At 42.7% G+C, this 27,422-nt stretch overlaps 2 protein-coding genes across 2 annotated transcripts; both read right to left on the bottom strand.

The window, feature by feature from the left end:
* Nucleotides 1-166: 166 nt before the first annotated feature.
* vcam1a (vascular cell adhesion molecule 1a) lies at nucleotides 167-10,008 on the bottom strand. The gene is made up of 9 exons (XM_072688321.1): nucleotides 9,869-10,008; nucleotides 9,341-9,610; nucleotides 7,617-7,898; nucleotides 7,156-7,407; nucleotides 6,314-6,574; nucleotides 5,909-6,169; nucleotides 4,885-5,145; nucleotides 4,480-4,740; nucleotides 167-3,815 (listed from the first exon to the last, which is right to left on the bottom strand). Exons 1-9 carry the CDS (start codon nucleotides 9,984-9,986, stop codon nucleotides 3,661-3,663), a joined length of 2,121 nt encoding a protein of 706 aa, XP_072544422.1. The 5' UTR covers nucleotides 9,987-10,008; the 3' UTR covers nucleotides 167-3,660.
* Nucleotides 10,009-10,437: 429 nt separating this feature from the next.
* cdc14aa (cell division cycle 14Aa) lies at nucleotides 10,438-27,222 on the bottom strand. The gene is made up of 15 exons (XM_072688319.1): nucleotides 26,894-27,222; nucleotides 24,985-25,075; nucleotides 24,415-24,490; nucleotides 22,121-22,213; nucleotides 21,256-21,335; nucleotides 20,363-20,429; nucleotides 19,119-19,181; nucleotides 18,132-18,219; nucleotides 17,682-17,912; nucleotides 16,822-16,960; nucleotides 16,562-16,709; nucleotides 15,637-15,734; nucleotides 13,980-14,108; nucleotides 12,622-12,976; nucleotides 10,438-11,476 (listed from the first exon to the last, which is right to left on the bottom strand). The coding sequence occupies exons 1-15, from the start codon at nucleotides 26,931-26,933 to the stop codon at nucleotides 11,447-11,449; spliced, it is 1,728 nt and encodes a 575-aa protein (XP_072544420.1). The 5' UTR covers nucleotides 26,934-27,222; the 3' UTR covers nucleotides 10,438-11,446.
* Nucleotides 27,223-27,422: the final 200 nt, after the last annotated feature.

Raw genomic sequence — 27,422 nt, 5'->3', positions numbered from 1 at the left:
AAACTGAAAGACTAAACGTCAAACAATAGATTTACTTTTACTTTCACTGTTGGGAACGTGCTGTATGTGTGTTTAAACTCCTGTTGTTGTAGCTGCGTTACTGTGCTTTTATCAAGCTAAGCTGGTGGAGGTCCGCAGTGAAAGAATTCAATCAGGCCGGCACAAAAACATTTAACAGATTCCATTTAATGATTCATTCAGAAAGGTTATTTACACAGATTAACAGTTTAGGTACGATACATTTCACATACCAACAAATCAAGACCCAACAACTGGCTGATTCCTACGACTGGGGTGCCAGGTGGTGTCCCAGTGAAGTTATTTTTTAATATAAGTAGTCCATTACAGGTTCTGATGAATGTACAGCTTAGTTACGGCCACAGTATTTACTCAACCCTGTTACTTAAACACATTATTCATTTTCACTTTTGCGCAAAAACCCTTTTATGTTTTACTGTAATGTGAATCTGACTGTTGAAACGCTTCATAATGACTTCCATTAAAAGCTCCTGTAAAATGATTTTTTTAATTTCACATGTTTAACATGTTCAGTATCATCTGGATTTACTGGCGATCATTAGCATAGATGCTAATTAACCCCTTAACACTCCCAAGGCTTATTACACACTAATATGTATTATTCAGTAGCTACAGGAACTTCTGTACAGACTAGTGGGGCTATTCTCTGGTAATAGAAGGCCCGCCGGCGGACCATAGGCTGTTTAAAAGTTAAGGGTTTGCTAATTCTATGCTAAAAACTCAACCCTGTAACTCATTTAAGCCACTGTCAGCAAAGAAACCTTCTTTACAGGAGAGGGACAAAAAACGTCTTAACTTTCAATGGAAGTCAATGTAAAAAGATCTGATTCCATGTCACATTGGAGCGTTTCTATTGGTCCATTCGTGAGGAAATTTGGACACATTTTTTAGAACAACTGCCAGATTCACATTGTGTCAAAAAAGTAGAAATCTACAAAAATAGAGATACAAGGTTTTGGCCTGACAGCAATGATACACAACCATAAGAATACAAACAGTGTTGCACAAGACTCCACATACATATGGAACAAGAAAAAAAAAAAAGACTGCAAAATCAAAAAGTGGAAAGCTTTAGACTTTGCATGGCTGACTGTTCTGCAGAGGTTTGCCAATTGAAAGAGTGCTCTGTCGAGTTGTGCTACCTATCGATATTCTACTTAGCGGTAGCCCCACTATTTTTAATGCTTTCATGTGTTCACATTCGGTTTTCCTTATGTGCATTATACAATCTGAGCTCACTGTTATCATTAACTGTTATTGTTACTGTTATTTTTTTACCTCAGTTACCTCATCTTTACCCTGATACCCGTCGCTGTCCAATGAAAAACATGTCTCCGGCTCCAAATTGGGGATTTTACAGGAGAAGGCGAAAGTGGTCCTAACTTTCAGTGGAAGTCAGTGTAAAATAAGAGCTTATTCTGAGTAATTTAGAGCATTTCTACTGGTCCATTGATCCAGGATTATGTACACCGAGTTCGGAGCAGCTACAAGGTTCATCGGACAGCAGCGATATACACTATGGTAGCCCACTTTGACAAAGTAGCACAAGGGCAATGACAAACATGGTGGCCATGTCCTTTATTTTTCCCTGAGGTCTAATGTTTCTAATGTGTGAATTGCTTGATTTACCCAAAACAGCCTTTCCTTATTAACATACTGTTAAAGCCTTTAAAACTGATTGACAGCACTGTGCTAAAGTGTCAGGTAGTCAACATGTTTTTGATTTTTTTTAAACATTTAAAATGTTATTTTTCATACATTCATATCCAGTGTTAGGCTTTCCAGTGTTGGATGGTGATGGCTAATCGGCTAAAACACAGCTAGCTTGCTAACAGACTAGCGCTCCTCTATTCATACCCAGTGTTAGGCTTTTATTTGAAGTTTTTCCTGAGAGAGAATTTATCATTTTAATATTATAACATGTAAGGCGTTTTTACTCCACATTTACTGAGGTAAAATCACATCTGCCATAGCTTCTAGCTTTACCAAACTATTTTTCAACCATAAAAATGCATGAAATGAGCGACGTTAGGAATTTATCACGCCATTTAACGTGTCTACTTTGACAGACCGTTGGAAAATTCAATGTTCCTGCTGAAAAATCCACCCTAAGGACAGCTTTTTCAGATGGTCTAAGCTGATCTTTGATGGAAAATGTGGTTGGAAAGCTGGTCAGCCAGTATAAAACATTCCTCTTAGGGTAAAACAAGCTTTACACCGAGGTGCTGACAACCTTATTTTTCAATCACTATCACTAATCACAAAATTAGGCTGAATTAGGCTGATCAACTGGGTAGATGATGATGATGACCTAGCTAGCTAATAGGCTAAAACACAGCTAGCTAGCTAGCAGGCTAGCTCTCCTCCATTCATATCCAGTGTTAGGCTTTTATTTGAAGTATTCCTTGAGAGATTCACTGTTAAAAGAATCCGTAAAAAGCAACGAATATGTAATTTGAATGTCTAACCAGCTTTAAAAGTTGTGTTAGAGCTGCCTCAAGTGTAGTGAGCACCCGTGTACTGCTTCTGCACAGAAACACAGCGCTAGCTAGTAGGCTAGCTAACTTTATAGTAGACATATTATGCATTGTTTGGGTGAACAAGTTAATATTTTAAGACCTACATAGTGCACTACTTAGGGAGTAGGGAGCCATCTGAGAGTCTACCCCAGTGTGGGGGAAAATAGACACACAACACTGTTAGCTTGGTGCTAACAAAACACTAGAAATCTCGTAAAGGCACTAACAAAAACAGCATAGTGTTCCCTGTGGTAATTTTGTTGGCAAAAGTGACTTATAAGTTAAGTTTCTCCATTAAACACTGCTAAACTACGATATCTTCATTATTATATGACACAATAATAAATAATTTAGTCATTTTGCAGTATTTGTATAACATGTAAGGGGGTTTTACTTCACTGTGTTGCTAAGAATACCATTTACTGAGGTAAAATCTCATCTGTCATGGCTTTTAGCTTTACTAAACTATTTTCAGACCATAAAAATGCTCAAAATGAGCAGCTTTGGGAATTTATCACGCCATTTAATGTGTCTACTTTGACAGACCGTTGGAAAATTCACATCCCTGAGGAAAAATCCACCTAGGGACAGCTTTTTCAGATGGTCTAAGCTGGTTTGGATGGTAACGGTGGTTGGAAAGCTGGTCACCCAGTAGAAAACATCCCTCTTACAGGTAAAACAAGCTGGTTAAACTGGTGGGCTATCTTAGCTGTTTTCATTTAAGTTTGATGGACTAGCTGTTCTTTCAGCATTGCCAACATGACCAAGCTGTTTGTGAGGCTGGTCATACTGCTTTACTACTTTGGTAAAGCTGGTTGACCAGTGTGGTCCTGCTGGTTATGCTGGTCAACAAGCTTAGTCATACTGGTTGACTAGCTTGGTTAGGTTTGGTCATGCTGATAGACTAGCTAAACCATCAAACTCTAGAAAAACATGCCCTGTGCTGGTCAAGAGCTAAGCTGGACAGGTTTTTTTTTTTCAGCAAGGATGGCCTTCAACGCAGGTCTGCTTATTATTATGGAAAAATATGAAAGTGTCAAAGATATTTTTCAAAACATTGAGAAAGTGTCCTTTTAAGTAATTATCTGTTCCACTCTTGAGATTATAGGTCTAATGCATCACCCAGAGAAGGACCAAAGGAGTCTTTCTTGGCTCTCCTGAGATGTCGGATCAGAAGAGCTGCAGCGGTCAGCAGGGATATGGAACTCACAGAAGGTACGATGGCTTTTGTCAGGATGAGTGTGCTGGCCTCCCCCTCTAAACGGAAAAAAAAACGACTGTTTCAATGGACGTACTAACTCATAATAGGAAAGTAAAGGGAAGTCAGTTTCACCACAACGACAATAGATGACATTAAGAAGTAGAAGATAACATTAAGGATCACCGTAACCTTTTGTTAGGAGGGTATTTATAGAAGTTTCTTCAATTAAAGGCCTGATTTCTGTTGCTTTGGTGTTAAAATATATAAATATATATATGTATTTATAATTGGACTTAGTTAATGTATAGCTACCTAACATTGGGCCTCAAGACCACTGTTTGTTGGAACCCCATATTTTGTTGTCTATTATAGTTAGATTCACTGATAAGGTTCCAGCTGATGCCACACACCCTAATAGTGTGAATAACCACCCTTGGCTCAAATGACACTAGTGAGACATTGTGGCGAAAGGGGAATGACGACTCCGGCGAGCGGCACAGAGCAACTGACACGCCACTGTGGAGCAGCTAACCTCTATTACGAACACCTTCTCTCACCTAATGCAGTCCACCCCACCACGTCTCAATAGCGTCATCCGAGCCAGGGGTGGGTATTCCCATTATTCGGTAGGTCAACATAGCTACTCTACTCTGAACCTAGACCACAAAGGCACAACTGGTTAGCTGGCTAACCTGGGACAATTACTGGTTCATTACTTACCAATAACAACGAGATGAATGGTCTGTGTTTCATATCCAAGTTCATTGGTGAAGTTGACCAAGTAGATTCCCTTATCCTCGGATCTTAGGTTGAACAGGTGGAAGATGCCATTTGTAGATGCAAACTCAAGCCCATCATCTTCTCTCTTCAGAGTGAAACTGGCTGGAGGAAAACTCACAGTACTGCAGTGGATCGTCACGTTCTGAGCTTCCATCACTGGTGCAGATGGATGCACCACCACTGTAGAGTTCATCGGAGGAGCTTTAAAGAAACAGCAGGTCAGAATTTAAGAACCACAGTTCATGTTACCTGCTTTTGATGAAATTGTGGAGGAAGGGTGGTTGTTTTGGGTTCCTGCAACCGTCAAATGAAACTTGATGAAAATATAAATGCTGCATGACGTACCGTGAACTGTGACGGTCACACTGCTTCTTGTGCTGCCCAATTCATTTTTCGCCTCACAGTGGTAAATCCCAGAATCTCTGAGCTGTATCGAGGGAAGGTTTACAGATACAGAAGAACTTTCCTTCTCCACCTGATTCAGGGAGGCCCCAGAAATGGTCAGTACTGGGAGGACGCTGTCTGAATCGCAGATTATGGTAACATTGTCTCCTGCTCTTGGGTTGCCCACCTGGCTTAGTCTGATGTTGGGGACGTTCGGAGGACCTGCAAGACAAAGGCCAGAAGGTAAAGCTGGATTATCAAACCCAGTTCAGTGCCAAGTCGAGGTAACACATTCATGAATAGTGTCCTTGGGAACCTAGTAACTATAATTAAAGCAACACTATGTAGAATTTTTATCGTAAAATAGCATAGGAAAGTAAAGGGAAGTCAGTTTCACCACAACGACAATAGATGACATTAAGAAGTAGAAGATAACATTAAGGATCACCGTAACCTTTTGTTAGGAGGGTATTTATAGAAGTTTCTTCAATTAAAGGCCTGATTTCTGTTGCTTTGGTGTTAAAATATATAAATATATATATGTATTTATAATTGGACTTAGTTAATGTATAGCTACCTAACATTGGGCCTCAAGACCACTGTTTGTTGGAACCCCATATTTTGTTGTCTATTATAGTTAGATTCACTGATAAGGTTCCAGCTGATGCCACACACCCTAATAGTGTGAATAACCACCCTTGGCTCAAATGACACTAGTGAGACATTGTGGCGAAAGGGGAATGACGACTCCGGCGAGCGGCACAGAGCAACTGACACGCCACTGTGGAGCAGCTAACCTCTATTACGAACACCTTCTCTCACCTAATGCAGTCCACCCCACCACGTCTCAATAGCGTCATCCGAGCCAGGGGTGGGTATTCCCATTATTCGGTAGGTCAACATAGCTACTCTACTCTGAACCTAGACCACAAAGGCACAACTGGTTAGCTGGCTAACCTGGGACAATTACTGGTTCATTACTTACCAATAACAACGAGATGAATGGTCTGTGTTTCATATCCAAGTTCATTGGTGAAGTTGACCAAGTAGATTCCCTTATCCTCGGATCTTAGGTTGAACAGGTGGAAGATGCCATTTGTAGATGCAAACTCAAGCCCATCATCTTCTCTCTTCAGAGTGAAACTGGCTGGAGGAAAACTCACAGTACTGCAGTGGATCGTCACGTTCTGAGCTTCCATCACTGGTGCAGATGGATGCACCACCACTGTAGAGTTCATCGGAGGAGCTTTAAAGAAACAGCAGGTCAGAATTTAAGAACCACAGTTCATGTTACCTGCTTTTGATGAAATTGTGGAGGAAGGGTGGTTGTTTTGGGTTCCTGCAACCGTCAAATGAAACTTGATGAAAATATAAATGCTGCATGACGTACCGTGAACTGTGACGGTCACACTGCTTCTTGTGCTGCCCAATTCATTTTTCGCCTCACAGTGGTAAATCCCAGAATCTCTGAGCTGTATCGAGGGAAGGTTTACAGATACAGAAGAACTTTCCTTCTCCACCTGATTCAGGGAGGCCCCAGAAATGGTCAGTACTGGGAGGACGCTGTCTGAATCGCAGATTATGGTAACATTGTCTCCTGCTCTTGGGTTGCCCACCTGGCTTAGTCTGATGTTGGGGACGTTCGGAGGACCTGCAAGACAAAGGCCAGAAGGTAAAGCTGGATTATCAAACCCAGTTCAGTGCCAAGTCGAGGTAACACATTCATGAATAGTGTCCTTGGGAACCTAGTAACTATAATTAAAGCAACACTATGTCGAATTTTTATCTTAAAATAGCATCTTCAAAATTATTGTGGTGCTCCACTGACCTGTAATAGACAAAATAGTGCCTCGTTTCATCGTTGTTACTCCGGACTCGGCACGCAACTAACTGGAATGGGTAAATTTAGTAAAGTGAGAGGCAGGATAATGTTTGCGATAACTGCATAATGCTGCATAACCCGAGTCATATTTGTGTAAAATCGGGCTGTATCCTCTACTGCCTCAATTCATACACTGCCTTCACTTTCGGTGACAGTTCTGTGTTTCTTAGCTTGTCTTTTAGTGGTGGCTCAAAAGAACGAATTACAGTTCCCGACTGTAGGGGGAGCTCAGGAGCAAGAAATGCCAATTTTCCATAGTGTTGCTTTAATGGGTGACAACTGCCAGACAACTCAGAGAAGGTCTGACATTGAAAGACGTCTTGAATGTGCAGAGAAGTGTGGTTGCTTACCTTTAACAATTACACCAACTGTGGACCGCCGGCTGGCCAGTTCATTGCTTGCCTCACACTCGTACTCGCCGGCATGGGACAAGGTAGCTTTTTCAATCATGATCACCTTGTCTGTGGTTAATGGTGTTGCCTCGTTCTTCTCTAACTTCTTCCATGTAATGTTGAACTGCCCCTCTGCATCACATTTCAGCTCCAGACGTTCTCCGATCTTCACAGTGGTGTTCCTGGAGATGTTAATGGAGGCTGGACCATCTGCAAGCGACAAACACGCAAAGATGTTCTTCTAGATAACTCTTAAATGCTGGACAACACGTGAAATGACCTTTCCTTGTTTCCTTGAAGCATCTTCTGATTTCTTTGGTGACCACACAGTTCGCCAGTGGTCAAGTGGACAACCAGTAATTTAATGATTCATCTCCACTTTCAGAACAAACTGAAATGAGCAGGTGTCCAACACTTACACTGCACTGTGACAGAGCGGACCTGGTGGCCCTTCGGTACCCCAGCCAGAGCCAGCGTGACTCTACAGGTGATGTTCTTCCCCAGGTCCTCCTCGCTTGGGGTGTACTCTGAGTAGATGTCCTGGATTCCCTCTTTGTATACATCTGAGACTTCCCTGCCCGTAAGGCGTGTTTCCCCACGCAGCCAGTTGAACGTAAACCAATTGAAGGGATACACACTGTGGACTGTGCACAGGAGGGATGAGGCCTTCCAGCGGGAAATCACAGGGTCACTCGGGAATGCTGTGGAGAGAGAAACTTCATCACTGATTGTTACTGAAGGCAGGAAATGAATCAATTATCCTTTTATCTAATTTTATCTGTTGTTCTTACCACAACCTTCTTTATGAAGGTAGTCCGCTAACGGTGGTAGAACACACCAGTGTTAAAGATTATGTACCAGATTTTAAAAAAGGAAAAATAAAAAGGTTGGATCACCAGTATTTAGTCAGTTTTGAGTATCAGGATTATATTTGGATCAGTTCAAGCCTCATAAAACTGCAAGTGTAAATACATCCAATACACATTTAAACCAGAGCCAAATCCGATCCCTCAAACTACTTCAGGAGTGGGTCTGAGATGCATTTGAGCCACCTGTTATAGAAGGGTAAACACATCCAAGACACATTCCACAATCGAAACACCAGTAATAATTGTAGCGCTATGAGTGAATTTGCATATTCCGACAGCAATCGTATTTTAGCCGCACACACTGGAGACACATTTGAGACACTACAGAGTGAGTGTTTTGTGGCTAATACCGTATCGGAACATGATCCACATACTAGTCACATGAGCAGGTGTAAACAGGGTCTCAGTTTCTTTTTTTTTTTGTTTGTTTTTCCAAAATAAATTACAATCCGATTTTATCTTTTTATGTTATAGGAAATATGGGATGACGTAAATTTCCTCAAAATACCTCTGATTTATCTAGATGTTGCTTTTCAGGCTTGGACAGATATTGGCTTTTATAATGAGGTTCTAAGTCAGGGGTGCACAATCAAATTGCAAAGCCTTCCCTCCTTGAACAGTAGAGACAATTACTTCAACAAAATGAGGAGAAACTCTTTTTTAACAGTCTTGATTTCAGAAGAAACAATAAATGATCAGGTGTCCCAAAACTTTTGTCCATATAGAGTTGTTGACATTTGTAATGAGGGTCCTAAGTCAGGGGTTCACAACTCCAGTCTCCAGCAAAGTTTGGTAGTTGGCCTTCTCAAACACGCCTGACTGAACTCATCAGTTAACTAGCAGCCAGGCAAAGTGGATGTGCTTGAGTAGGGCAAATACCAATTTTTACTGGAAACTATCCATCCAGGACTAGAGATGTGCACCCCTGGTGCAGTCCATGGTTATGGAGTGTTGGCTAGCACACAGTTTAAAGATAAGGCTGTCTGCATTTTTGTATACTGCCATTACATCCACAGACCTTGCATCCTGTTCATTTTACAGTGCAAAGAGGGGGTTCCATATCCACCTGAGAGACGCCTCAACACGAGCTTCCCTGGAAGAGCTCAGACTTGAAACACATCTTAACATGGTCAACATCACACGCTGGAATCAAGGTGAATTCAGTATTTAGTCTCGCCCTAATGTACGAGTCGAAACATGGAGCCGTGGGCGGGGCTAATTCATTGTATTGTGTGTGTGTGTGTGTGTGTGTGTGTGTGTGTGTGTGTACTCACAATACACTTGTATCTTTGTCCTGGCCTCCTTGTGTACCCCACATTTCACCTTGCATATGACTGTTTTCTCGTCTGCCACAGTTAGTTGGCTGTACACTCTGCGTGAGGTTGTCTGGTTCCACTCCATTTTTCCACCAATTGTGGTGTCCAATAGTCCCCTCCACATGAACTGGGCTTCACCGGGACAGTCCAGCGCTGTGCATACGAGCTCCAGATGCTCGTTCACATGTTTCAACACAGATGTAGGCTCTAGGTGTACTTGCAAGGCACCTGTGGAGGGAAAAAGGTGTTTTGATGAGCATCAGTAATCGCATACAACTTTTTGTACTCAAACTTTTGCACATGACATGTGTCTGTCTACTCTTCTTTACATTGTATTCGAATTTTAATATGATGAATGGACCAATAGAAATCTATTTACATTCACTTCCAATGAAAGTTAAGAAGGTCTTTTTTCTTTACCTGTAAAGTCGATGTTCTGAAGGTATAAAATCATGGTTAATTCTCAAGGAAAAATGCATGGCTCACCTGTCATTAAATTTTGCGTTGTCATCCAGAGAAAGACAAAAGCAAGGCACTTTTCTCCGCCCATTTCATGTAACATGCCTGTAGCCCGGTAAAAACAAAGGTCCAGCAGTGAAATCATAGCCCAGGACTGTGTGGCTCCTGTAGGTGGATGCAATGCACCAAGTTGTGTTGGAGTTCATAACTTTAAGAGGACATGAACTGGTGGCAGTCCGATCAAGATAGTGAACCTCAGTGGACACGCCCCTATCCATTTCTACGTCCCCTGTCTCTTACGCACACTCCCACACACTATTAAGCACTCAGCCAAGCTTCCATCACAGCCAAGAAACACAAGAGGAAGGAATTGCTTTGATTCCTTTTTCTGTGCTAATTTTAAAGCCACTACCAGCAACAAAGCCTGTATTCAAATTTGCTTCTTATTAGAGGAACAGTGCACTAAATAGTGTGCACTCAGAAGTGGGTGGTTACTGGCTACAAAGTAAAGGACACCCAGGGGAAGTTTGTTCTACCACTTCGGTGCCAGGACAGAATAGTTTTAATAAAAACAGCTAACCGTTTGTTTGTGTTCATGTTAAGTTTAATTCATTTTACCTATATTCACATTTAGGTACACTCTTCTTATCTTAGTAATCAAATACAACTTTAAAATCAAAACAAAAGAGAAACTAGCTGTACAACACTTGTTTTACAAATCATAGTTTCTATACAGTCCTGTGGCAGATCTTGCTTCCAACATACCTTATAGCTTCCATACAGCCCTCTGGCAGAACATGCTTCCAACATATCATGGTTTCTATGCAGTTCTGTGGCAGATCTTGCTTCCAACATACCTTATAGTTTCTATGCAGTTCTGTGGCAGATCTTGCTTCCAACATACCTTATAGTTTCTATACAGTCCAGTGGCAGAACATGCTTTCAACTTAGCATAGTTTCTATACAGTCCTGTGGCAAAACATGCTTCCAACATAGCATAGTTTCTATACAGTCCAGTGGCAGATCTTGCTTCCAACATACCATATAGTTTCTATACAGTCCAGTGGCAGATCTTGCTTCCAACATACCATACAGCTTCTATACAGTCCAGTGGCAGATCTTGCTTCCAACATACCATATAGTTTCTATACAATCCTTTGGCAGAACTTGCTCCCAATATACCATATAGTTTCTATACAGTCCTGTGGGAAAACTTGCTTCCAACATATTATAGTTTCTGTACAGTCCTGTGGCAGCACAACCCACTTACTTCAGTATTTCCCAGCTAGAAAATATCTAACTTAAATGTGAGAAACCATGAAGAACATTATGTGGTTTTAGCTTTTATGGAAGACAGACTAAATAGCTGAGATGTACGTAAGAACAAAAACTGAAACAACAGTGTTTTTTTTTTTGTTTGTTTGTTTTTTTGACATGGAGACCATGCACTGATTTTATTCTTGTCCTATTTGCAGGTGCAGATCATTGCCACACATGCTGAGGCGACAGTCCGTGTGACAGGTAGCAGCTAATCGACGAAAATCTCCTCTCAACAGCGTCCAGATGCAGTCCAGGTATCAGTGGAGTCAGCGCATCACTGAAGCTTTAGTACTTAACATATTCAGACTGAAGGGACTGTGAAAAGACAGACAAACAAACAGAAATGAACAATCTGCTTCACTTATTCGGGGAAATAGATGATATACGCTAACTGTCCACCTTATTGGAAACACCTCCCACACAGCTCTACCTGTGTGATGTCAAAACAAAAATATATACATACATCTACACAAATCAGCCACTTTTACCTGCTGTGTGAATGTAGCCTTAGTCACCCTTTAGCACTTCATTAATGGTCAGTTTTGCCTGGACAGTTTTGGGAGGTACTTTCAGTTTTGTTCTTACATTGCCGAATGGATGAAAACACCACTATATGCACAACAAACTGACCAATGAATGGGGAGTGGGGGACTGACAAACGCAGCAGACATGTTGGACATATTAGGTAGGTGACCAGCCAGTAGGTGGCGATGTAATGACAGAAACTTGACATAATAAATCAAACACATACGTTCACTCAGAATTCAACTGAAGTCAAATTCAAATTCAAAAAGGAAGTCAAAGCCAAAGTTTCAGTTAGTTACTCTCCCTTCTCCAGTTGGCCTAGCATTAGCGTTTAGCCTCTGTTTAGCCTTTCTCACTTTCTCACTAGGTCCAACAGGAAAAAGAAAAATGTCTTTTATAGGGGCAAGACTGAAAGCAATAGACCTACAGACAAAGTAACAGCATGGATTCCAACTAAGTATTGTTTACAGTGGTGGCTCCCTCACAGTACGTCAATTCAATGAAGTGGGGAGGAATATGCTGCCTGCTGCATGAGGTATCGTGATGCTTGACCAAACCTCATACTCAACTTCTATTTTGGTTTAGATGTGTCCTAGTATGTGCACTTAGTTTAACCTGAATGAAAAACACTGCCAGAAAATAAAAGCTGAGTACTTCAGCTGCATAACCAGTCTTCCGAACTGCGATGCAAAGTTCAGGAATGTGGAAAATAACCCAGATATGTTCTCTGAGACTAATGCAGAAGAAAGAAAGGCAAAGAACACTTCAGGAAGCTTGACCTGTCTTCCACAGGGGCAAGACATGAAGCAAAGGACCCAAAGGTGAAGTAAGAGCATGAATCTGAAGGAGCAGCAGCAGCAGCAGCAGAAGAAGAAGAAGAAGAAAAGGAAACACCCAGGCCCCAGTCCGTCAGCAGATGAGCCGGGTTCACTCACAGGGATGGAGCGACTAAGGGGGCGTCCCGTCAGCCCTCTGAGGCCGGATCGAACCGGACCTCTGTTGGTGGGGCCGAAAGCCGCTCTCTTCATCGGCCGGGCCGCCCCAGGCCCAGGAGGGCTGTTGAGGTTGTTGTTGACCTCCGGGTGGAAGTTTGGGCCGGGGGAAGGCAGGCGGGGGTCAGCGAGGGGGTATCCGAACCCGAAGCGGGGTGCAGGAGGGGGAGCGGAGGAGAGGGGTACAGGGGTAGCTGGTGAAGGGGGGAACGTAGAAGAGGACTCGCTTCCGTCCTCCTCCTGGAAGTCGTCCGGGCCGTAGAGGTTGCCAAGGGAACGAGCTAAGTGGGGTTTAAAGCTGTATGGAGGGGGATAATTACAAACACAGAAGCAAGCAGTTTAATAGGGGTTTAGTAGGGGTTTAGGTCTCAATTTGGCCTAGTCCCAAATACAGTGTGTATCTTTAGTTGAAGTGAAAAATGCTGAGGTGCTGTCTCACAAGCCAATTTCAGGATTGCCTCACTGCGACGACCCACAGCTAGATAGCTCAGACTAGCCTAACCTAGTTTTTAACACCAGCTGTTCAGATGGTACAGCGTGGAGCAGTGCTTTTTTCCTCCAGTCAGCCTTTTTCCTATTCCTGATTGGCCTAGTTTTAGCTTTTAGCCTCTGGTCAGCCATTCTCCCTCTTCTGGTTGGCCTAGCGTTCGCTTTTAGTCTCCGGTCAGTCTTTCTTCCTTCTCCAGTCGCCCTAGCGTTAGTTTTTAGCCTCTGGTCAGCCATATTCCCTTTCTCCAGTCACCGTATCACTATGTTTGAGACTCTGGTCAGCCATTCTCTCTTCAACAGATGATGTAGCGTTACTCTTAGCCTCCAGTCAGCCATTTCCCTTTTCTCCGGTCATCTTAGCGTTAACTTTTAGCCACCAGTTAGATCTCTTAACTCTCCCTTCTCCAGTTGGCCTAGCATTAGCTTTTAGCCTCTGTTTAGCCTTTCTCACTTGCCTGATTAGCCTAGCGTTAGCTTTTAGTCTCCGGTAAGCCATTCTCCCTTCTTCAGTCAGCCTACAGTTAGCTTTACTCATTTTCAGCCTCGCTTCCATGTCTAAAGACGACTAAAGAAGCAGTTGTGTCAAGCCTCAAAAGGTTTTCCCTAGTGGGCTAGGTTTATGTAAATATTGAAGGTGTAAATATACGAGTCAGGTCTGTAATGTAACAGTTTGGAGGTTTTGGAATTGGCCCGTTTCACAGCTCTGTTTTGGTTGTGCTGGAGTTTCTATTGAAGGAGGAACGGCAGTGTTTGAGGTTCATGGTTGGTGGCTTCCATGTACTGAACATGCCTATACGCTGTCATGAACTCACCTCTTCAGGTTACCAGCTGAGGAGGAGGGGCTCCGTAAGAGTCTCCGTGGCGATGAGGCGGCGGAGAAGGGGAGTGGAGCTTTGGACGATTTTGGAGGAGAGATGGAACCAGGCATAGGACATATCCCACTGGAACACAGCAACAACAAACAGTCATTAAAGAGCCCTTTTAAAGACATGGCATCACTCCAGCACTGTCTGCACAGCTGGGACAGCTAATGTGTAGCAATATGTGTAAACAACACTTATTGCCCCCCCAGCCCGTCACTGCTCACATCATTATCACCATTATCACACCATTATCTAAGTGGATAGGGCCTGTAGACAGCCTCGTAATACATGTTGAGTGAATGGTTGACAACCAAACTAAACAAGTGGTCTAGAGCAGAGGTTCTCACATGTTCTTGTGCCAGGAGCCCCTTGTAGAGGTGGTGCCAACAAACCCATTAAAATGTTTTTTAATGGTAGAGTAATGAAACATGCTCAGGCCCACATGGTTACGCATTATTGCAGCTTCTTCATGACCCACTCTTCTCCTCAAGGTCATCCACAGTTTGAGAACCACTGATCTACCACAGTTCCAGGGCACACCCAGGTACTATACTATATGACACCCTTTCTAATGAATGCATTTAGCTACTTTAAGTTGCACCTATTGCTGACACAGATAGTAGGTGGTTGCTATTGTGTTGCTAAGTGGTTGCAATGGTATCCCAATAGGTTGCTGCTGCTTTGCTAGATGTGTCATATGGAGTTACAAGGTGGTTGCTTATGTGGTGTTGCTTAGTGCTTTACTAGGGAGTTGCTAATGGTTGCTGAGCAGTTGTTATGGCATCTAGGGTGGTGGCTCAGGTTTTGCCAAATGGCTGCTTTGGTATCAAACCACTAACCACATCCTAGGTGGTTGTTACGGTATCCTAGGAAATTGCTATGGCATTGCTAGATGTGTCATTTGGTGTTACATATAGTGGTTGCTTAGCTATTGCTTAGTGGTTTGCTAAAGAGTTGCTGATGGGCGCTAAGCAGTTGTTATGGTGTTGCAAGGTGTTTATTATGGTATCTCAGATAGTTGCTTTGATATCCCAGGAAGGTTGCTGTGGAGTTCCTAAGAAATTGCAATGGAGTTGCTAAATATGTCATGGTGTTACTAGGGAGTTGCTGATGGTTGCTGAGCAGTTCAATGGCTTCTAGGGTGGTTGCTCAGGTTTTGCAAAATGCCTGCTATGGTATCTCAGGTAGTTGTTATGATATCCCAGATGGTAGCTAGAGTGTTGCTAAGTGGTTGTTATGGTATCCTAAAAAAATACTATTTGGTGTTACATATGGTGGTTGCTAAGGTGTTGCTTAGTGGTTTGCTAAAGAGTTGCTGATGGGTGCTAAGCAGTTGTTATGGTGTTGCAAGGTGGCTATTATGGTATATCAGGATGTTGCTATGGAGTTGCTAAGGGGTTCCTAAGAAGTTGCTACAGTGTTGCTAGATGTGTCATATGGTGTATGCTTAAGGAGTTGCTGCTGGGTGCAGGTGGTTGCTCAGGTTTTGTCAAGTGGTTGCTTTGGGATCCCATGTAATTAGTTGTAATTAGTAGTAACATATAACAACTCAATAACTGCCCTTCAGCAAGAGACAGTAGTTAGCTTTACCGGGCAACTTGCTTACCCGAGCACAGTGGGGGCAGACCTTGGAGGACGTCGGCCTTTCAGTGCTCGAAGTTTGTCTCCCTGAGTCAGACCCAGGTGATCTTCTCTGTAGTCATTCTGTACGGGACAGGGCAAGAACACGCAAACAAGGTTTATGGCTAATTCTAGCAGCATTTATCATTTCTGAACGAGCCATTGCTTTAATAGTGCTAATTGCAACAGCGAGTGAACAGTCACAAACTAGCCCAAAGGAACATTTAGGCCTGGTTTCCCAGACCCAGCCTAAACCTAGACTGAAACTAGTTGCTAGTGGCACTGCAATTTAGGCCAAGACGAGGCTTAATCTAGGTCTGCTAGAGTATGTTACTCTTTAGGATTCCAGCAGATGATGAATTACACTATATGTCCAAATGTTTGTGGACACCCCTTCTAATGAATGCATTCAGCTACTTTTAAGTGCACTCATTGCTGACACAGATGTGCAAATGCACACACTCGCCGCTTGTAGAGAGAAATACTACAAATAGAATAGGACTCTCTGGAGCAGATCAATCAAGATGAACCTGTTGGCACCATGCCTAATGTCATGCGTGGGCTGGAGGGGCATTGGAACTATGGATAACTATGTTATCTGGAACGATGGATGGTGCACCACTCAGTACGTTTGGGATGATGAGGTGGGGTGGTGATCATCCCAACCACACTAACGCTCTGGTCCAGCAAAAGCAGGATAAACCCTTTTTCAAATACCTTTGATTTCAGAACAAACAATGAACGTCCCAATACTTTTGTCCATATAGTGTATGTACACTATGATCACAGGTTTGTAACTAGTGGAGGTTTAGTAGAGGTATTAGCATTGGTCAGCATAACGTCATGACTATGGCACCATGTATGACACTAGCTAACAGCAGCACTGTATGGTTGAGGTTCAAGTCTCTCACCTCGTTGATGCTGCTGGTGATGGAGACGTCATCCATGCTGGATATGAGGTGAGCCATGTCCCGCTCCTGCTGCCGCCGCTGCCGCTGCCACTGCAGCCTCTGCTTCGAACGGTACAGATCCCCGTCCACCCACATGCTGTGCTGCTTTCTACGACGAGAAAGTGACAACAAACGGTGGTACATCGAGAATGGGAATCGTTCTTACTGTACAAATGATACCCATACCCAAGTTGGCTTTGGAGATTGGAGGAGCCACTCACTCTTCCAGAAAGTTCTGCTGGGGTCCGATGACCGAACCAGGCCTGCAAATGCGTATCCAGGCGATGGCCTCCGCTGCTGTGAAGCGGTAATGCTTCATGAGGTAGCAGCCAATCAGAGTGCCAGTTCTGCCGAGGCCCGCTGCACATACAGGTAAAAGGAAACAATGTGAGAAAAGTCATTTACCTTCAAAAGACCTACTGATGGTTCAGTACATATTTGGTGTCAGAAGTATTTGAGCCTTGCTCAAATAGGCCTTTCTATTCATTCCTTCTTCAGGCGTACACAATATGACACAATATACACGATATGGACAAAAGTATTGGGACACCTGCTCATTCATTGTTTTATCCAAAACCATGGGTGTTAAAAAGAGTCTAGACTGCTTCTGTTGGAGTAACTGTCTCTACTGTCCAGGGAGGGTTTTCTACTAGATTATGGAGCATTGCTATGAAGATCGGATTGCATTCAGCATTAAGAGCGTCAGTGAGGTGAGTGAAGTGAAGTGAGTGAAGATGTTGGACGATCACCACCCCACCTCATCCCCAACCCATCCCAAAAGTATTGGATGGCGCATAATCATTCCATTTCATATGAACACACCGTCCATCATTCCAGAGAACACTGCAGTTTCACTGCTCGACAGCTCCATGCTGTTGGGCTTTATACCCCTTTAGCCCACGTCTGGAATTAGGCATGGCGCCGATAGGTTCATGTTTATCAAGATGACCTTTAACATTAAGATGCTTTTGGGAATCTGAGCCCTGGACTGATGAATTGAAGCCTAGGGTCTTGTATCTGGACGCAAACAAATAGGTGTGGCCACGACCGCCTACCTCTAGAATCCTAACCTCTGTCTTACCTTTGCAGTGGACGGCGACGGCTCCCTCTGCACTTTCGCAGATGTGCAGGAAGCGGCAGATGATAAGGTCGCTGGGCGTGCTGCCATCCACAAAGAACAGGTCGTGATGCTCGAAGCCAGCGTCCGTGAAACGGCGGCCCTCGTAGATCTTCCTGTTTAGCCGCACCACGTCAGTGATGTCGTGCTGGCGGAAGTAGGGGAAGTAAGCTTCTGGGGCGTGGAGAGGGTAACCTGTGAAGGACACACAAGACTAACTAGTGCTTTGGGATAGGGGCGTTATGCGTGGGGCAAAGGCCAGTGTATCAAAGGAAAAAGCTCATAGTTGTAGGGTGAGTTTCTGGCCACAGCTAAACAAAGTGCATGAGGTTGTGATTGAAGATAAGGCTTTTTATTGTGTTTGAATTCCCGTAAATTAGTAACATAGCCTGATGTTTTGTCTTTATTACTAACCGTTCTCGATTTTGCTCTTGGGATGAGGCCCACTGAAGGCCAGCAGCTTCCCTGGGACGATCCAGTTGAAGTCACCATTTTCTACACGCTTTAGGAGAAACAGAAATGATAATAATGAATCATTGTTTATGTATACAGAATCATACATTGTAAATAATAAATCATTTATAATAGTTACTGAATTAGTATTTGTAGAAACAAAAAAAATGTAGGGTCTGAATCACGTATAGTCGATAATGAATCATTTATTATAGATACAGAATCTTATACTGTAGATGAATAATTTATATTAGTTATTGACTTATTGTAAAAACTAATGTGATATGTAAAATCATATCAGTCATATGAATCATATTGTAGATAATGAATTATTTCTAATAGATAATTAATTATTTTTTATAGATACAGAATCATATCTTGTAGATAATTAATTATTTACAATAGTTGCTGAATCATTTATTATAAATACAGAATCATTTATTGCAGATAATAAATAATGTAAAGTAGTCACTGAATTAGTTGTAGAGAAATGTAGGTACTGAATCATTTACTGAATCATGTATTGTAGACACAATCGTTCATTGTAGATAATAAATCACTTAATAGGTACGACAGTCTTTTTATCTACATTTTTTTTGTAACTGAGTGTCTGCTGTGACACTGAGGGACTAATAAAGGATTATCTTATCTTGTTTATTGTAGAAGCTAAAATGTAGGTACTGAATCATTTATTGTAGATAATGAATCACTTAATTAGGTACTGCAGTGTTTATTGTAGAAGCTTAAATGTAGGTACTTATAGTGTAAGGTAACTTACACTATAACTACTTATATACTATAACTATAACTACTTAACTACTTATAGTGTAAGGTAACTTACACTATAACTCCACGAGGGGGTTTTGGGTGGGTTTGAAAAGAAAGGATTTCTACAAATACAGAAAAACAAGGTGCTGAAAGAAAAGAAGACCTCATGACGAATCCTACCTCATAATACTCATACTCTTCAACGTCAAACGTCTCGAAGTCGAAGAACCCGTGCTGCAGGGCCTACGCAGAGTTGATAGAAAGCATTAACAGACTTTTTTAATGTTCTATTTATAAGGAGGTTAGGATTTCCAGGGCACTCGTGTATTTAACATTAATTTAATAATAACTCTACATGCATTAATGACCTAATGTGTGGTATATGGCTCCCATTCCGATTTCTAATTTAGAAGAACATACTGGTCGTCCTGATGCTGGATCAGTTTTGTGAAAACAACTGGGAAAAGAAACGGTATTAGTATCCTGTTTCCTCACACTGCGTTTTTTATTTTCTCATTATCTACTTTATTATGTTTTTGTGGGGCACTGTTATGTAATTGCCCCACCCTGAATCGTGCCAGTGCTGTTTCCTGTGTCAGTCCTGGAAAGGCTGATAATAGGACTACAAGATTAAGGGATAGAGCCGAGGCAGTGGAGGCCGAGCTTTGGAAACAGACCTGTCTGCTGAATATGTAGGAATGACATAAACAAGTGGGACACTGGCAGGGGGGGGTTAATTTCAGAGGTGATTGAGCAATCTTTCTCTTATAGGTGCCAATTCTGTTGGAACAAAAGTTCCAGAAGGCCACATCTCCAAAGAGAATAAACATCAACATTGTACTAATGACTTTTCTAGCTACAAAGAGGACCATAGGCCAAGTACTAGAAACTGACCTGTCTATTGTTTATGTAAGTATGACATAAACAAGTGGGACACTGGTGGGGGTTAAAATGGGATTTTGGAGGTAACCATCTTTCTCTTATAGGTGCCAATTCTGTTGACACACTGTTGGAACACGAGTCCCAAAAGGCAGCATCTCCAGCTAGAGAGGCAGTAACAGTCCCCGATTCACCTACAAGCATTGCACAGTGATGGACTACTCTTGGACTACTGGCCACGGTTGGCTGAGGTATTCTGTTCACCCAATAGACAGAGCCCTAAAAATTGACCTGTCTACTATCACAAGGCCAGAGTAGAATCATTTTTGGCTCCATAAGACCATTTTTCTAAAGAGCTGTGAGCGTGAAGAACCTTTTAAATGGTAAAGAACCTTTACCTTTGACTACCTTTAAATCTTTAAAAGGTTCTCACACACATCCCTTGAACAAAGGTTCAAGTAATCCTTTGTGGCACCTTTATTTTTAAGAAACAAAAAAAACAAGGTATAAAGAAGAAATTTGATTCAATTTGATTGAACACTCACTTTGCGGATGCCTTGTAAACAGTCAAGGATGGTCAGATTGTACGTGCAGTTCCCGAAGGCAGCATCTCTAAAGAGACGTAACATCAACCATGTATTAATACGTTTCTAAGTTGTGAGAGAGACTCAGTAAGATGCCTCCCATGTCCTTTTTCTTTACACTTTATTATCAAGTGAAATTTAGCTTGTAGCATAGACATCTGGACAGTGCACAACATCGTGGGACTCTCTCTACCACAAATGGCTGTAGCATCACCAAGGATCAAAGTAGACGATAAGTCCAATGCCTGGACTAGAGGGGTATAAAGCCTCCCAGCATTGAGCTGTGGAGCACTGGAAGAGCTGTGTTCTCTAAAATAATGGATGGTGGTGCTCCATCCAACACTTTAGGAATGAGTTGGGAGGTTGGGGATAAGGTAGGGTGGTGATCATCCAACATCCTGACCTCAGTAGTGCTCTTGTCACTGATTGCAATCAACCAAATCCTCAGAATCTAGTAGAATTCCTTCCCTGGACACCTGGAAACTCTTGTGTATTTAACCCCATACTATGCAGGCTTAAATACAGGCTATTGCCAGCATTTACATTTACATTTATGGTATTTAGCTGACGCTCTTATCCAGAGCGACTTACAAGGTTACTCGTATTACAGAGGTGGGCCAATGTAGTGTTAGGAGTCTTGCCCAAAGACTCTTATTGGTGTAGCACAGCACAGCCACCCAGACCGGGAATCGAACCCCCGTCTCCCACATGGTGTGGTAGCTCAGTGGCAGGTAGTGGTGTTATCTGTTGCGCCAGCACCACACTAACACCATTCTGAACCATCACACGTAATCACAGGCAGCTTAAACTGCTTAGGAATCTACCTCATGCCTGGCGTGAGGCAGGAGTCTTACCTGAAGGGCAGGTATGACACATTAGTTCCAGATATCAGGGCACGATACACCTCCTCTGGAGTCCTCTTTAAGTAGATTACCTGCAGTTCCATACAAAGAATAGACGTGTAAATCTCTGACCTTACTGTTCATTAGGAAACTTCTTCTGTACAACACAAATAATGCTTTACTGCAGGCAATGGTTCTATATAGACCCATGATGATGGATACTTAAATGGTTCTTTGCCTAGTTAACCCCATTGAAACCTAGGCCTAAGACATTATTCAGTAACCTTCCACTACCCACTGTAGCATTACTACCAGTATTTATTAACTACTATATAATGTGTTGTAGCTAAAAGGGGGTTTAAGGGGTCAAAGTGTGCTTTGGATTGGTGAAAAACCTTTTGTTAATGGTTCCAAAGGGTTCCACCGATGTAACAAAGCGAAAAGACCCATTTGTCCAGTTCTAGACGGAGCCCTTTTTGCTTGGAGTAAAAGTGACAGTCACTAGCTGCACTGACCACAGCCAGGGATTGCAAAACTGATCTTAACTGACTTTAAGATCAGGTCAAGGCAGTGAAATGAAATCAAAATGAACTGAAGAACTGAAAATGAGCTAAGCTGGCTCTTCTAACTTCATAAACTAAAATGGCCTAAATTTGGACCCATGTGGGACTCTCATATTTAAAAAACAAAAAAACAAACAACCTTGGCTTTCAATTGATGTCAGTGTAAAACGATTTTATTCCAAGTTGTTATGGAGCATTTCTATTGGTCCATTCATCACGAAATTTGGGCAATTAAAATGTTATTAATTCATGTCTTAAATAGATTTTATTCAAATATAATCCCCGTAAATCTAAAGGTAGTAAAGTAGACTCACAGCGTAGGCACCAATCAGGAAGGCGGCGTTGGCCCTTTTCTGCTGGTCATAGCTGGTATAATGGATGATCCGCTTCCTGGACAGAGTGAAGGACTGCAAAGACACAAAAAATGACCAGTTTGTCTTTAAACCCTTAGACCCTACCCTGTGTGTAAGCCCACAGCTGTAACTAATCATGTCGCTAACAGTTTCATAGGCCCCAGAATAGAACCCTGACGGACTCCACAAGATAAGTCAAACCAAATGGTTACAAAATAATTCACAATCGCATGTACACTCTATTGACAAATGTATTGGGACACCTGCTCACGCATTGTTTCTTTCAAATTGGAGGGTATTATAAATATATATCCTGCTTTTATTGGGGTAACCGTCTCCACTGTCCTGGCAAAAAGATTTTGGAGCACTTCTGTGAGGACTTGATTGCATTTAGACAGACAAGAATTAGTGAAGTTAGTGAAGTCAGGATGTTGGATAATCACCATCACCCAAAGTAGCACCATATTTCTAAGTGTGTACAGCAGCACTTGGTGAAGGCTAAATGCATTTCCAGCTTTTGAGGACCCACTGGTGTGCACAGATTGACGGAAACGTCACAGACGGATTCTAAAGGCTTCAAATAAAACATGACACTTGACTGAATTTGACTGAATTCGGCTTTTTGCATGACCTCTGTATCCCTGAGCCGAGAGCACACTCTGACTGGACATGCGTGACCACACTATCATTTGTCTGTCATTTCCAGATGCAAGTGGAGGGCTATTGAGGAAACAGCCACTCTAGCTCAGGATATCTCTTTCACCAACGCCAGAACCTTCTGTTCCAGACTAAGCAAGCATTAATAAGGCTTTACAGAGTCTACATCTTCACAGAGTGAAAGAGTGCCCTCGCATGGGCAGCACTGCAATGCTCCCTCCTGAGATTAGTGGTCATATAACAACGTGAAGGTCATCACTAGAAGCATGTAGATGCTGCCAGCAAGTTTCAGGACCATGATGTTTTCCGTGACAGCATTACTGTAATCGTATTACTGTAACAGCACCGTAACAGTATTACATCCTGTTATCTCTATCAGAATATTATGACCACCCCTGGTTTGGAATGAACTCCCCCCTCTTCCCATAAAGTAGCACGTGGTAGTTCTATAATTCCAGACTGTATCCATCTGTTTCTCTGCACACTTTGTTAGCCTCCTTTCACCCTGTTCTTCAATGAATGCCCACGAGGAGGAGCCCTTGGCTGGCTGATGGACTGTAATGACCTCATTTCACCCTGTTCCTCAATGGTCAGGACCCCACAGGACCACCACAGAGCAGGTAGGCATTATTTTGGTGGTGGATCTTTGTCATGCAGTGATTGCTCTGACATGACGGTGGTGTGTTAGTAGTGTGTGTTGCACTGGTGGTACGAGTGGATCAGACACAGCAGTCCTGCTGGAGTGTTTACACCCCTCAGCTTCACTGCTGGACTGAGAACAGTCCACCAACCAGAAAAAGCCAGCCAACAGGATCCTGTAATGACTGATTAAGGACTAGAGGATGACCAGCACATCCAACTGTGCAGCAACAGATACATCGCTTCTGTCTCTGATCTTACGAAGGTCATTCCTAATAATGGAAATTACACTATAATGTTTGTGGACACCTTTTTAATGAATGCATTCAGCTACTTTAAGTTGCATGCATTGCTGACACAGATGTGCAAATGCATATATAAATCTCATCCCTCTAGAGAAGTATTGCCAATAGAATAGGACTCTCTGGAGCAGGTAAACCCAGATGAACCTGCTGGCACCATGCTGCCTAATGCAAAGCATGGGCTAGAAGGGTATAAAGCCCCCCAGCGTTGAGCTGTGGAGCAGTGGAACTGTGTTCTCTGGAATGATGGATGGTGCTCCATCCAGTACTTTTGGGATGAGCTGTGGAGTTGATCATACAACATGCTGACCTCAATGACCTCTTGTCACTGAATGCAATCAAATTCTCACAGCAATGCTCCAAGCTCTAGTAGAAAGCATTCTTCCCTGGACAGAAGAGACAGTTACTCAAACAGAAGCAAGATCAACTCTTTTCTAATGCCCTTGATTTCAGAAGAAAAAAATGATTGAGCAGGTGTCCCAATACTTTTGTCCAAATAGAGTGTGTCTGCACTTACTGTGAACTCTGAGTTAACACTGCAGTAACCTGGATATTTGTAAAAATGCAAGTGCCAGGTTAAGTGGAAGAACATGCCCGGTAACTGATAGGTATCTGACAGGCCTCTGCACGCAGAATGCCGTAGCTAAATCGCCTTACCTTCAACTTTTTGTTCAGTTTACAGCAGTAGCGGTACAGCATGGCCAAATTGAGAGGCCCAAAGTCTGCATAGAAGCTGAAACAGAAATCCTCCATTAGGTTCATTAATCATCCTCAAATAATATGCCCATGTGGGGTCTGTATGGGCAGCCTAACTGGGAACCAAAACCAGTTTTGTCCACTGGTTCTATGTAGGCCCCACATATGGACGCCCACCAATGATGGGACCAGGAGGGGTTAACCATGGGCCTGATCCGAGTTGTGCACTGTCACATGGGTACTAGATGAAACCCATGTAAAATTAAGGTTGGCTGTAACGACAGGGCCTATTTGGGAAGCCAATAACAACACAAGTACACACCCACTCAGAGCCCATGCCCACCTGGAACCCACCTAGCCCACGTTCCACCCATGTAAGCCTCAGATGAGCATGCTGACTGGGTTGCTTATGCTGTACTTTACAACAGGTGAGCTTATATATGGAAAGGTGACCATCCGGTTATACTCCAGTAGGCTCTTTCTACCCTATGAGCCTTCACAGATATTCAGATGTCTGCACTAAGCACTCACTTTTCATAGATAAACTCGTCATCTGTGCAGAAGTAGTGTGTGTTTGCTGTGCTTTTCGGCTTGCCTCGGAGAGTAGCGAAATATAACCGATCTGTAAGAAAATATGAAAACAGAAATTAATAATTAATAAAGAAATAACGATTACAGGTAAAAAAAAATGGGTTGTTGACAGCAGAGGACTATGTTTTTTTCACAGTTCTGAGATAATGTTTGGCCTAAAACTCATTGTTTTTAATCAATTCATGGTGGAGGGATACCTGTGGGATGTTGTACGACAAAGTAGTCCCCAGTAAACATCAATTTTTCATATTTGCCACTATTTTACCATCATAAACATTTAACTCATTAGACACATGGTGGTGGTAGGTTCACCAGTGGGTTTGGATGCCTGGTTACATTAACTTCTACCCTGAAGACGTTTCTCTACAATGAACCATTTCATACTGAACCCCACTCTGAATGACTGTGTTTACATCCCAAACACTGAATTACAAGTTCCACATTATTTTAAAAAATATATAATAATAATATAGTTATTGGGGGGGGGGGGGGTCTGAAATCAGCACAGAGCCATATTTCCAATATTTGGTTAAATTTCCCTTCCCTTATTTTCCCAGGCACAACCCAAGAACCACCAAGGCACGGGCCTGCCCTAAACTGGAAGCTGCCGAAACACCAGTGACGCCGACTCTGTCATGGACCGAGAGCCTACAGCTCCTTCACATTAACAAAGTGGATAAAGATGAGACAAAGACCTTTAGAGGAGTAAAAGTGTGGCCTTATTAACCCCTAATATGTGTAATATCCTCTAGGCCTGTTGATTGCTACCCGAAGGTGCCTGGTCATAGTGCAACTTCCTAAGAGACATTTAACCAAATTTTGAGCCTGTGTTGATTTTAGAAAACTGGAAACTTGTGCACCAAATTTATGCTGTAACTTCTTCAGGGAGTCAAAAGGAGGACAGCCAAAGATCGCTATGACCTTCATGTCCATGATGAGGTGGATAGATGGATGGATGGCTGGACGGACGGACGGACAGGTAGGTAGGAGGGTAGTTAGATAAATAGATAGACAGGTATCTAGAAATAAAGAGGGTATGAGGGTAGATAAGAGGGTAGGTAGGCAGACAGACAGGTTGAAGGGTGGGTGAGTGGGTAGGTAGATAGATGGATAGATAGGACGTTGGTAGGCAGATACATAGACAGACAAATACGAGGGTAGATAGATAGGTAAGAGGGTAGGTAGGCAGACAGACAGGTTGAAGGGTGGGTGAGTGGGTAGGTGGGGTGGGTACATAGACATATAGATAGGAGGGTAGGTAGATAGACAGATAGATAGGAGGATAGGTAGGTAGATAGACAGATAGGAGGGTAGGTAGATAGACAGACAGATGGATAGGTAGGTAGATAGACAGATAGATAGGAGGATAGGTAGATAGATAGATAGGAGGGTAGGTAGATAGATATACAGACAGATGGATAGGTAGGTAGATAGATAGGAGGATAGGTAGATAGATAGATAGATAGGAGGATAGGTAGGTAGATATACAGATATATAGGAGGATAGGTAGATAGATATACAGACAGATGGATAGGTAGGTAGATAGACAGACAGATAGATAGGAGGATAGGTAGATAGACAGATAGGAGGGTAGGTAGATAGACAGATATATAGGAGGATAGGTAGATAGACAGACAGATGGATAGGTAGGTAGATAGACAGACAGATAGGATAGGTAGGTAGGTAGATCAATGGATAGTAACTAATGTACACATGACTACACACTCCTTTAATTCTTTGACAACAGTGTGTGTAACCTTCAGGCTGCACACACTGCCACAAGCACATTAGATCTAATTGACTAGCTTACGGATTTGCTCTCCTCCAGGTATTAACTGGACTCAAATACCTTTGATAAACTCAGCAGCTCCGAGCAGGTCATGAGCCATTTCATTCACTGTTCTTTACTCTAGCTGGGTTCTCTGGCACCTACAGCTCCTCTCTTACTCTCTGCAGAGCCCTGAACCACAGTCTGAAACCACAGCAGACTAAACCCTCAGCAGCAGATCCAGCCTGAGCACCAAAGCACAAAGTACTCCACAAAAACTGTAGTTCTGGTCCCGCAACAGTGGTTCCATGTCGCGTAACGACGATCAGAGTCCCTCAAAAAATCCCCAAACGTGTCTGAAAAACACTTAAAATCCCAAACTTTTAATTTTTACTTATTTTCTTAATAAAGTCTCCTGTTTTGGTTTTCTGTCCGCGCGCTCCCGACCCGCAGAACGCCACAAACAAACTTCACGCGACACTTCTTAAAGAGACGTCGCTTGGTAACCACGTGCCCTGCCTCCACACAAAGGAGCGTTGCTAAGGGACGGGCTTACGGTGACCAATAAGCTTTCGAGACGCGGCTAATTTTTTTCCCGCCCGTTTTCCGA

Source organism: Salminus brasiliensis, chromosome 9, assembly GCF_030463535.1.
Source record: "Salminus brasiliensis chromosome 9, fSalBra1.hap2, whole genome shotgun sequence".
In the NCBI taxonomy this organism is placed as follows: Eukaryota; Metazoa; Chordata; class Actinopteri; order Characiformes; family Bryconidae; genus Salminus; species Salminus brasiliensis.
This window is presented reverse-complemented; position numbering and strand designations above follow the sequence as displayed.